This window comes from Nilaparvata lugens, chromosome 9, assembly GCF_014356525.2.
Source record: "Nilaparvata lugens isolate BPH chromosome 9, ASM1435652v1, whole genome shotgun sequence".
NCBI lineage: Eukaryota > Metazoa > Arthropoda > Insecta > Hemiptera > Delphacidae > Nilaparvata > Nilaparvata lugens.
This window is the reverse complement of record NC_052512.1, coordinates 22,284,041-22,296,043: the sequence shown is the minus strand read 5'-3', so window position 1 is coordinate 22,296,043 and position 12,003 is coordinate 22,284,041. Positions and strand designations below refer to the sequence as shown.

Here is a 12,003-nt window from a genome sequence, read left to right as displayed (position 1 = left end):
TTCCTGTTTCAAATTTGATCAGTTAATAAGTAATATTCGTTGGCTGGTATTTTGAATAACATGGATTAAAAGAAAAAATATATAAATCTTTTCTAGTATAGTGATATGAAGTTTGTAATAATAATTTCAGCATACAAACATAAATTTTATAAATCGATCAAATGTCTGGTTGAGGTATTGAATTTAGTTGGTTTAATGACTACTCTATATGCTTCCTCATCTGAGCTTAGACCTTCTGACCTATTTCAAATGTACGTTTTTAAAATAGAGATGCTTCCCATGTTATTTAACTGGAGTCACTTTTACTCCCTTGGGAGTTTTTCTGTTTTTAGTACCGAGAGCGAAAAAGTGACACTTTAGTATCATGTTTCAGGGAGTAAAGTAAGTACTTTTGACAGTAGGTGGAGGAAAAACTTATTTAGAGCCAGGGTCACTTATTTTATGTCACCATATTTGCATGTTTTTCTGAAAAATCGGTTAGTTATGGGGAATGTAGTAAATTATTGTAATTGATGATGATTTGCTTATATGGATGCTGTCTATGTTTACCTCTTATCTTTCTTTCTACCTTATCCTATCTCATCCTACATTTACCTTCTCATTACTGATTGCTCCTCTAAACGATAGGATGATACTTAGACAGTTGGTCTGAAACATGAATCACAATAGAGATTTCAGAAGAAGCTGGAAATTCCATTTGATCATATTATGGATACCTCTCCCATTATTATCGAAAGTTGATCAGTGTTATACAAAAATTTCATATAAATATGTCGAGTTGAATTTATTCTCTGAATTGTTTGAATATTGTCTTCCTGATCGATTAATAGAGTTGAATAATATTCAAATTTTTTCCATCGTTTTTCAAATCTGTATATCTGTTCAATAACAGCCTAGTATATTGGAATATGTTGGAACTGTCATAAATCTCTTGAACTCTCCCGGTCGTGTGTTGATGGGAAGGATATTATTTTATATCCTTCTTAGAGAATCGACAATTATTTGTTGAAACACCGCAGATTTATGAAGTTACATCACAATATTATATCGTCGTTATTCTAATTGCATTCAATCTTTATTCTCATTGATTAATTATTCATACTTTGTGAATATCGTTGAATGATAAGCATTAATGTCATTTAATGTAAATAAGTGTTTACGCCAGAAAATATTGTAACTTATATAAATAAAGAAATCTGATCTAAACTTGAATAGAACCAAGGAAAATGTTTTGATTATTGAAAGCTACTCACCAGATACCACATCTGAGTCCATTTCGGGTCGTTCAATGGAAACAAAGATTGTGTTTTTGTGAAATCTCTTTTCGATCTGGATATCACTTTTTGCTGACGTGCCCACTTCACCTGAAAATAAAATTTAAGTTGGAAATTCAAACCTTCAATAATAATAATAGTAATAATCATAATAATAATGACCGAAGCAAAGCTGAGGTCTTAGTTTCGACTCGATCGGCTTTTGTTTGTTTGTTTGTTTGTTTGTACCGCAGTTTCAGTTGCAGTTATTATTCCGATTTGGATGAAATTTGGTATGCATGCTCTTTGAAACAAGGCGCAGAAACGTATGTGTAACGATTTTTGATAAAACCTCTGGTTTTTTTGGTAATATTTAAAAAACCGCAAACTAACCTCAATCCAGAAATGATGTGTCTTGGAAGATACAGCAATTCATTTCCATACTTTTCCGCATCTATAGTAACGAGCACATGGTGGTCGAGTCGGTTAGACCGTGGTCTCTCACACTGTGGGACCCAGGTTCAATTCTCGTTCCTACCAGTTTTTTTTTTGCAGATAATACTAATATTGTTTTATCTTATTCTAATAATATATCATCAAAGAATAAATTATTATGATTGGATAGAATAATAAATTGAATTGAATCATCTTATTATTATTAAAATAATAAAAATAAATAAATAAAGGCCTTTATTGAGCAATTGCATGCGTAATAAACATTAGATAGTAATTATAACCATATTAAACAATATAAATATTACAATAATGAATATTCATTACATTAATAAACAGGTACAGACAAAATGTCGGCTAATTCCCCATGGCATATTGCCGTCTGGGGAGTCTTATTATTATTATTAAATTGATTTATCAAATTAATTGGATAAATTATTTTTAAAAAATCCTTATTGTATTGGAGTCCAATACTGCAGTTGTAGAGAAAAAATTGTATGTGAAGGTATAAAAGTATTTTTTTCCTTTTTGTGTAGTTGAGAAGTTGATATTGTGGTAATTATTCACATTAAATTAAAAAGACTAGGACATTTTCAAAAGAACCACAGATTTATTGATACTTAAGAATACCGGTTTCGGTAATTACACCATTGTCAATCTCTGATAAAGACCGAAACCGGTCTTTCTGAGTATCAATAAATCTGTGGTTTTTTGACAATTTCTTAGTCTTTTGTTATTTAAAAGGTATGTATTTGATATAAAGGTACCTCCTTGATAAGTCCGGTGTCCCTGGAAACAGTGTCTCTATCACTTTCAATGGAGAAAATAATAGATGACAATCATGACTAAATCTTCACAATATACTGTACTTACTTTACTGGCCCTTCTGATTAGATTGAAAGTTGTATTCATGAGCGAGGTCTACTGTTCGCAGAACTACTAGTAATAATAATAATAATAATAATAAGAAGAAGAAGAAGAAGAAGAAGAAGAAGAAGAAGAAGAAGAAGAAGAAGAGAAGAAGAAGAAGAATGAGGAGGAGAACAGAGTGTATATTAAGCCATATTTGATCACTTCAATCCAATAAATATATTAAATAATAATATGAAACTGAATGTTTCAAAGAACATCAATTTCAAACTGTCAGCGTTAGTTGAGTGGGAAGCTTTGATATTACTTATAAGGAATGCTGACAGTTTAATGAGAATCTAATTAAAGTATCTTTAAAATTTGAGTGAACTGTTACTGAGAATAGAACTTCACTTCAGAAATAATCCAACACCATCATTTTAGAAAACTTTTCGACACAACCTTTTGACACAAAGAAATGACAATCGAATCTAATAATTAGCTATCTCTTTTCTGATTCTTAGAAACTCGAAGATGAAAAAGAGCTTCTAATTATTGTTCTTCGTGAACTTTCCCAGCTGTTTCTCCAGCAAAAGAATCATCAATCATTTGAAAATTCTTTCCAATCTTTACAAAGTTTTATTCAAACATTTCCGAAGAAAAACGCTATCGTTACATAGAATCTTGTCTGAAAGAATAGTTTCAACCAAAGACGAATCGAAGTGTATGGAAGCATGAAAGAGGAATTATTGTTATCATTATTATTTTTTTTCCTTTTATAAGCACGCTCTCCTTTTATACGGATATATTTCCAAAGGGGCACATTTATGCAACCTTCCCACTGATTGTCTATTTTATGAACTTACGCCCAATACGTGCAGTGTCAAGGAGGGCCGATTTTTGCATTCTCTTCAGCACCTCGTCTACCAAGTCAATACTTCAACAAATTTCCACAACCGACTTGAGTATCAGGCCATTGACTGTTATTACAATTGGAAGTATTCTCACTGTATTCAGCCCATACATTTTATTAATATTATTTTAGTATTTTTTTTTTTTTTTTTGAAGGGACGGATTCAAGGATCCAAAAGATTCAAAGAACCCCACAGGTTAACCGAAGCTCATTGTGTTCCCATGAAAGAGGTAAATTTGTATCAATTACATTTCAATCTCCTTCTCACCCTTCACCTATCCTCCTTTTCTACCTCCGTCTCCTACCCTCCACTTCTATATCCTCGATACCTTTTCTGAGAATGGACGTCTAAAGCCCAGCACACGGTTATCGATTTTGTTTTCGTAAGATATTATTAGCCGTCCATATGAATTCTATCAGATTGAACGGAACTTGACAGACATCATCTGTTTGAAAACATCAGTTTAATCTAATAGATATTTATAAGGACGGCAGAATATCGTACGAACAAATTCGATGTGTTTGTAGCTAGCCTAAAGGTCCAAACTTCACCGTTTCATGTGGAAACATTACAGTAACATTGAATGAAAAAGACTAAGAAATTGTCAAAAAACCACAGATTTATTGATACTTGGAAAGACCAGTTTCGGTTATTACACCCTTGTCACTCTCTGATAAACTGAGGGATTGATCAGATTTATTGATACTTAGAAAGACCGGTTTCGGTTATTACACCATTGTCAATCTCTGATAAACTGAGGGATTGATCAGATTTATTGATACTTAGTAAGACCGGTTTCGGTTATTACACCATTGTCAATCTCTGATAAACTGAGGGATTGATCAGAGATTGACAATGGTGTAATAACCGAAACCGGTCTTTCTAAGTATCAATAAATCTGATCAATCCCTCAGTTTATCAGAGATTGAAAATGGTGTAATAACCGAAACCGGTCTTTCTAAGTATCAATAAATCTGATCAATCCCTCAGTTTATCAGAGATTGACAATGGTGTAACAACCGAAACCGGTCTTTCTAAGTATCAATAAATCTGTGGTTTTTTGACAATTTCTTAGTCTTTTTCATTCAATATGAATAATTACCAAAATATCAACTTCTCAACTACACAAAAAGATTACAGTAATACCTCAATATTCGCATTTTTATTTGCTCAATTTTTTGTAAATCTGTTCAGTCTGTATATGATACATCATGTTATTTTACTCTTACTGGTTATTATTTTTTCCTACAGTTACGTTGAAAAGTGGCCATTGCTGCACTGATTACAGAACGCAAAGAATCACTTTTCCGCTCTAGTGCGGGAAAAATTTTTCTGCACTCCAGATTTGCAACATGGCAACGCGAAATACTTAGTAGGTTATATGGAGCAACAGTGCAGCAAAATCAAAATGAAGTTGGTAACAGTGACTGCTGTGGCTGCTATAGTGAGCAGAGGTGCAACGAAGCACAACGCGCTAATTATTAGTATTAGATATTATAACCAAGGACAACATTTTTATTCAATTTGACAATAAATTAAGGTTTTTATCAATAATAAAATTACACAGAAAAACATTTGATGCATTTCAGGCAATTTTACCCATAATTACCCACTTTTCATATTCAATGGTAACTGTAGGAAAAACTTAATGTGAAATACGTGCGCAAAGTTCCTCTGCTGCACTCAAGAAACCATTCCGCCCTCGCCTACGGCTCGGGCGTAAACGTTTCTTTCGGTGCAGCAAACTGTCACTTTGCGCACTAGTTGCACAAATAACTATTAACGTTAGAACTTGAGTTGGATTTTCGTATTGTTAAACACATGAATAAACGAATCTGAATCTGAGTCTCTCCCCACCCCCACTGTTTAGCATTCTTTCATTGCTGAAATCAGCCTTAACTTCAAAGAGTGCATAGCTTTGATATTGCAAATTATCGAAAACCAGTATACAAGCAGCCTGATGTAATCTACATAAATAAAGATGACTGACTTATCATTATTACTCTCTATCTCTCCAACCTAAACTAAACTTCTTCAATTATTTCATTATCTCCTCATCATTATTTACATAAATAGCACCTCATCATCATATTCCTTTTTATCATTATAACTTTCCCCATCTCTTATCTCTTAACGGTTAATTGTTGAAGGGAAGGATATCTTTAGATAATCCCTTTTCTGAGAATGGACAACTAAAGGTCCAAACTTTATCGTTTCATGTGGAAACATTACAGTTATACATCAATTTTCGCATACAGAGCTCGATTACAGAGGTAGATATCAGAGATAGATTACAGAGATAGATATCAGAGTTAGATTACAGAGCTCGATATAGAGGCGGGTTCCCGATTACGGGATTTAGCTAACTTCTAGACTTTAAACAGTCGTAGTCAGAAAATTGGCTTTTCGAAACCGGGCGTAGTCGAAGTTTATGATATGATAATTTTTATCTTCTTATTTCTATAATTATTGGAAACGTTTTTTCTTGACGGAATAAAACATTCCTTAAAAATTCAAAATAGCTGAAACTTTACACTATTTTAATTTGTGTACAATTTTCTAGTTTTTCGGAATTTAATTCAAACGTGGACTACGACTATGCCTCGTTTCGGAAAGCCAATTTCTTTTACTTCTGTTGTTCAAAGTCTAGATCTTAACTAAATTCCGAGTTGGGAAACCGGCCTTGAAGGTCCAAACTCAACCGTTCCATGTGAGAAGATTACAGTTATTCTTCAATTTTCGTTTTAGTCACGTATCTTCACGCAATATTGTTGTAAAATTGTTCAGTCTATAGGTAAACATGATTCGTCATGGTATTTCACTCTTACTGTTGATCATTTTAAACACTACAGTACAGCGTGAGTTGGATTTTGTTTTTTTAAGCACATGAATGAAGGAATCTGATTCTGAATTACTTCTCTTCTTGAGAAGATGTTACGCTAGTGAGAAACATTTCGATCTGTTAGCATTGTTAGGATAGGAGGTTGATGCTATTTATAACGAGTACTGACTTGAGAATTAATGGCAATGGTAAATGAATTCTATTGTAGTACACAAAACAAGATACATTGAAAATTCATGAAATTACGAAATACAAAATTGGAAATGTTCGTATACAGATGTTAAATCCAGAGATGGAGGAGGAGGAAGAGGAGGAGGAGGAAGAGGAGGAGGAGGAGGAGGGGAGGAGGAGGAGGAGGAGGAGGGGAGGAGGAGGAGGAGGAGGAGGATGATGATGAGAAGGAGGAGAAGAAGGAGGAGGAGGAAGTTGAGAGGTAGAAGAAGGGAGTGAAAAGGGAGGTGGAGGAGGAAGAGGAGGAGGAGGAAGAGGAGGAGGAAGAAGAGGAGGAGGAGGAAGAGGAGGAGGAGGAGTAGGAGGAGGAGGAGGATGAGAAGGAGGAGAAGAAGGAGGAGGAGGAGGGGAAGCTGGAGGAGAAGGAGGAGGTGGCAGGTGGAGAATGATGGGAAGGAAGAACAGGAGAAAGAGATAGAAGAGTAAACTGAGTAGAAGTTATGAAAAAGAAAGATAGGAGTAGAAGGAAAACATATGAATGGGAGGGTTCATGAAAGGGATCAGGAGTGAGAGAGAATTGAGGAAAAAAACCCTCGAAAAATGAGAAATTTAATTACAGTTGAGATAGCTGACCAGTTTTTTGAGAGAGTTAGATTACATTGAAATATCAGTTCGTGAGCTGAAAAATAACGCGGTATCAGCAATATGCAAAAAGTGACGTTGCTTTTGAAACTGGAAATCCTATAATCAAGAGCCTTGTTCTTCCGCCGTTAATTCAAATACTTTTTGATTCCAATTTTATTTTTATGAGCGAGTCTTCATAGATAAAACACATAACTGGAATGAGGAAACAACGAAAATCTTTCTCCAAGAATTCACTTGTATATTTCCCAGCCACAGGTTCACGTCAACAAAATACTTACTTACTTACTGCGGTGGCCACTCGTACCACAGTCGGTACATCGCCTCATCAACTGAACCTCTCGACACAATACAGCACATTTAAATACATCAAGACGACAAATAAATCACCAGTTGTCATCATGATTTAACGTGCAATGTTGTTTTTCAAGAGCTGTGAGTTTCATTAAAACTTGGAGAAGTAATTTTAAAATGCAATAACATTTTTATTCTAATAATAAGAAAACAAAGAACATTTTTATTCTTAAGAAACCGATTCAATGTTTCCATGGTAATCCATCCGAATTAAAAATTTCTGTTAGTCAGGATATTTTTATGAACTGAATATTGTTGTGGGTTTCATAATATTTTTGGAAAATCATCTGTTTGCCATGTAACATCTACTACTTCTGGCAATATTATCATCTAACAGCTAAATTTCCCTTATGTTCACTAGAGTTGTCTGTATTTGTGTATAATTAAATAAAGGCTACGGATACCAATCAAAGATTTTCCGAAGACATAATTTATCGCAAAATTGATTCAGAATGTATGAAAATTTGGGAAAGGAATATTTAGGGTACAAAACCAATTCTTTGGGGTTCCCAAAAAAAGGTCACAGCTGTGTTTAAAATTACATTACCACAAAAAAGTACCTGATTGAGTACTCACCTCTCTCTCAGATAATAAATTGTCATGGTGTTCATTGCTTGGTGAAATCGATCTTCTCGCCACACTCGAATGTTGAAGATGGTAACAGTCCGGAAATATCTGCAAAAAAGTTCAATAAATTGTGGTTAACTCTCAATCAATTTATCTGAATAATTAATATATTTTTATGAATAAAATAGACACACAGACAAAAACGGACGGATTGAGGGAGTCGGTGAAAAAACCGTTGAATCACATTTCACAGTATTTACTGTATATTATATACATTTCACTGTATACTGTTTTTCTGTACAAACCTAGCTCTCACCAGTCGGTTATAGCATAGAGAAACAATGGCGTGAGTAGAAATCCCATGGTATAGGGCGTTTATGTCGCAACTTTTTCTGTTATCTCAAGCCGATTACTGTTGATTATTGTCGAATTTTACTGTTTTGTTGGGGTGAGAGTGTATGAGCGGCACAATATGAGAGACTAACAGTGTCACACAGCTTCACGGGAAAGAATCACATGAACTATCGGCTTGAGATAACAGTAGAAGTTGCGACATAAACGCCCTATACCATGGGATATCTACATATGCTATTGTTTCTCTATGGTTATAGCATAGAGAAAATATATCATAATAAGATATCCCATGGTATAGCACGTTCAATTTTCAATGTTAACTCAAGCCGATAGTCCTAGTGGTTCTATTTCTTGAAGATATAGGCTATGTGACGCAGGTAATCTCTCATACTGTGCCGTTCTAACTCTCTCACCTGACCAAAACAATCAATCAATTCATTTATTTCACAAACAAACATAATACAGAATAGAAAAGAAAGATATAAAAATGTGAAATAAAAGTGGACAACCCTAGGCATAAGCCCGATTGGGGTGTACTACTCCTAATAAAACAACTAAACATACTCAGAGGAGTAAGGCCGCTCCGCTCTATAAATAAACTTGGCATAATAAATTATAACTTAAAAGAAAATACATTTTTTTCTGCTACGGTAGCCCATCACATGAGAACAAGGATGAAGTAATAATGAATATGTAAGGATGAAAACAGTAATAATAGTCGTCAGTATCAGCTTTAGTTAACAAGAAATCGGCTTGAAAATTGGAACATAAACTACCTATACCATAGGATATCTTCTTATGCTATCTTTTCTGTATGGACATAGTCTATCGGAAGAAGTCTAAGGCTAGACACACACTAGTTAGTCAATTCAAGACAAGACATGATCAGACACGTTTAGTCACAATACTTCACATTGTTGCTTATGACTGATTAGGCTGGTCACACACCGATTAGTCAAGACAGGACTAGTCACAATACTTCACATAGTTGCTTATGGAGTCATGTCTAATTGCAATGACTAATCAGTGTGTTTCATCATAAGGAGCAATGTGAAGTATTGTGACTAAACGTGACTAGTCTTGTCTTGACTAATCGGTATGTGACCAGCCTTAGTCATTGCAATTAGACATGTCTACATAAGCAACTATGTGAAGTATTGTGACTGAACGTGTCTGATCATGTCTTGTCTTGACTTGACTAACTAGTGTGTGTTCCAATTAGGCCTACTTCAAGGTCCACAGTTCAACGGAGATTGATCAGCTGATCGTTTAAACTAACACATTAGAATGAATGGGACCATATCAACAAGTAGTCGTCGCTTAGCATACATGGTGTATAATGGTTCTGAAGCTATGAAACTGTGAATAAACGTGATAACGGTAACTTCCTAACTGGATGATTACTCCATTTATGTTTAAATATCAAAAAGTGAGGAGCTGGAAATTAAGAGAGGGGTTCGTCAGGGGTGTGTGCTGTCACCGCTTCTCTTCAACATTTATTCGGAGAAAATAATCAGCAAGGCCCTGGAAGATGAGACAGGAGGGATAAAAGTCAATGGCATACCCATCAACAACCTGAGGTATGCTGATGATACTGTCCTGCTGGCTGAGAACATGGAGGATCTCCAGAGAATGTTGAATAGTGTCATCACTGCAAGTAAGGAAGCTGGTCTAAGTCTCAATGCCAAGAAGACAAAGTACATGATTTTTACTAAAAATGCACCTCCTTTGGATGATCTCTTTGCTGGAGATGAGAGATTGGAGCGGGTGGATGCATACACATATCTTGGGGCCCGGGTAACTTCTAACGCTGATCACTACACTGAAATTAAAATCAGGATAGAGAAGGCACGTGCTGCATTTATCAAATTGAAGAGTCTACTGATATCAAGAGATATAAAAATGGATCTCCGAATTCGTCTCCTTAAGTGTTTCGTGTTTCCAGTTCTGTTATATGGCATGGAAGCATGGACCTTGAATAAATTATGTGAAAAGAGAATTCAAGCCTTTGAGTTTTGGACCTACCGCAGAATGCTGAGAATCTCATATACAGACCATGTAACAAATGAAGAGGTTCTCAGAAGAATGGAGAAAAGGCCAGAGCTCATAGGTGAAATTAAGGAACGAAAGTTAAAGTATCTAGGTCACATAATAAGGGGAAAGAAATATATGAAATATTGCACCTTATTATGCAAGGAAAAATAACAGGCAAGAGATCAGTGGGCAGAAGACGAATATCTTGGTTGCGCAACTTAAGGGATTGGTTCCAGTGTACATCCAATGACCTATTCAGAGCAGCTGTAAATAAAATTAAAATCGCCATCATGATAGCCAACCTCAGCCATGGAGACTGTACATGAAGAAGAAGATCAAAAAGTGGATACAGCCATAGCCACCTCTAATACAAGGCCGCGGCCTACGATATTGCAACGTCGCAGTGTAGGCCTACAATACATGATTGGTGAAAAAGATAAAAAAAAAATACCAGCTGATCTTTTTCACCAACCATGTATTAGATTCTAGGCCTACACTGCGACGTTGCAATATCGTAGGCCGCGGCCTTGTATTAGAGGTGGCTATGATACAGCTCAATGGCAGAGCATTCGACTGGATCGTGAGGTCCATGGCTCATATCTGGTTGAACTATATTTTTTTTATTAAATAATTCTAAATGATTAATTATTCTATTTTTCCAGTCATGAATAATATAACTAATATCAATATAACTATTCATAATAAAAATTGTTATACAACACTCTGCTCTCTGATCCCTGGACCGATTTACCCCTTCCACAGCATCAAAACGCTACTAGCAATACTTCCGAATTAGCGGGGTCCGGGATAACGACTATCTTTTATACACTATCATTGAATACAACAAACAAACGTTCTCTAAGTTCTCTCTGACACTATATAGATGTTGTGTCATGTCAGGGGGGCTGAAACACTACTCTATTACAATAAAATTAGTATTGGTCACGTTATATAGAAGAAGACGGTAAGTGTCACGCGCATGTTTGTGCTAAATTTCCGGTGTAGCTGACATCATTTTATATCCAACTAGCCGTCAGGCTCGCTTCGCTCGCCATATCCGTCTAGAAAGGGGGCTCCGCCCCCTGGACCCCCGACTGGATCGTCCAAGAATGAGATCAGCAGGCTCGCTTCGCTCGCCTGCATTTTTCATTTGAGCATTTTTATCATTTATGTTAGGACGATCCAGTCGGGGGTCCAGACTAAACGTCTGGCTAAACGGATATGGCGAGCGAAGCGAGCCTGACGGCTAGTAATAAAATATTCCCAGGAATAGCTCTGATTGAAGTAGAATCCTCAACTTGGTGCCAACCTAACAAAGTCAACTCAACTTAATGCCAACCTGACAAAATTATTAATTTAGTTACCAGTTAACAACTGTTTCGAAGAGGTACTCTCTCTAGATTATAGTTCTATATTAACATATGGTATGGACATTTTTCAATTATAATTAAGAGAATAAGAATAGATCATCTGTTTTTAACAAATAAGTTTCATAAATTGTCAATAGGTGTTAAAAACCTCCGTTGGTGGCGATGACGCAATCTAGCTGGCTGGCCACTGCGCACACATT

The 12,003-nt window shown here is 35.6% G+C and overlaps 1 protein-coding gene across 1 annotated transcript in view; it reads right to left on the bottom strand.

Annotated features, from left to right (window-relative positions):
- LOC111045632 (furin-like protease kpc-1) overlaps positions 1-12,003 on the bottom strand; it is a 269,500-nt gene that overhangs the window by 61,852 nt on the left and 195,645 nt on the right. Inside the window, 2 exon segments of the mRNA XM_039435633.1 lie at positions 1,254-1,364; positions 8,055-8,153. Of these exon segments, the coding sequence (XP_039291567.1) occupies positions 1,254-1,364; positions 8,055-8,153 (210 nt within the window).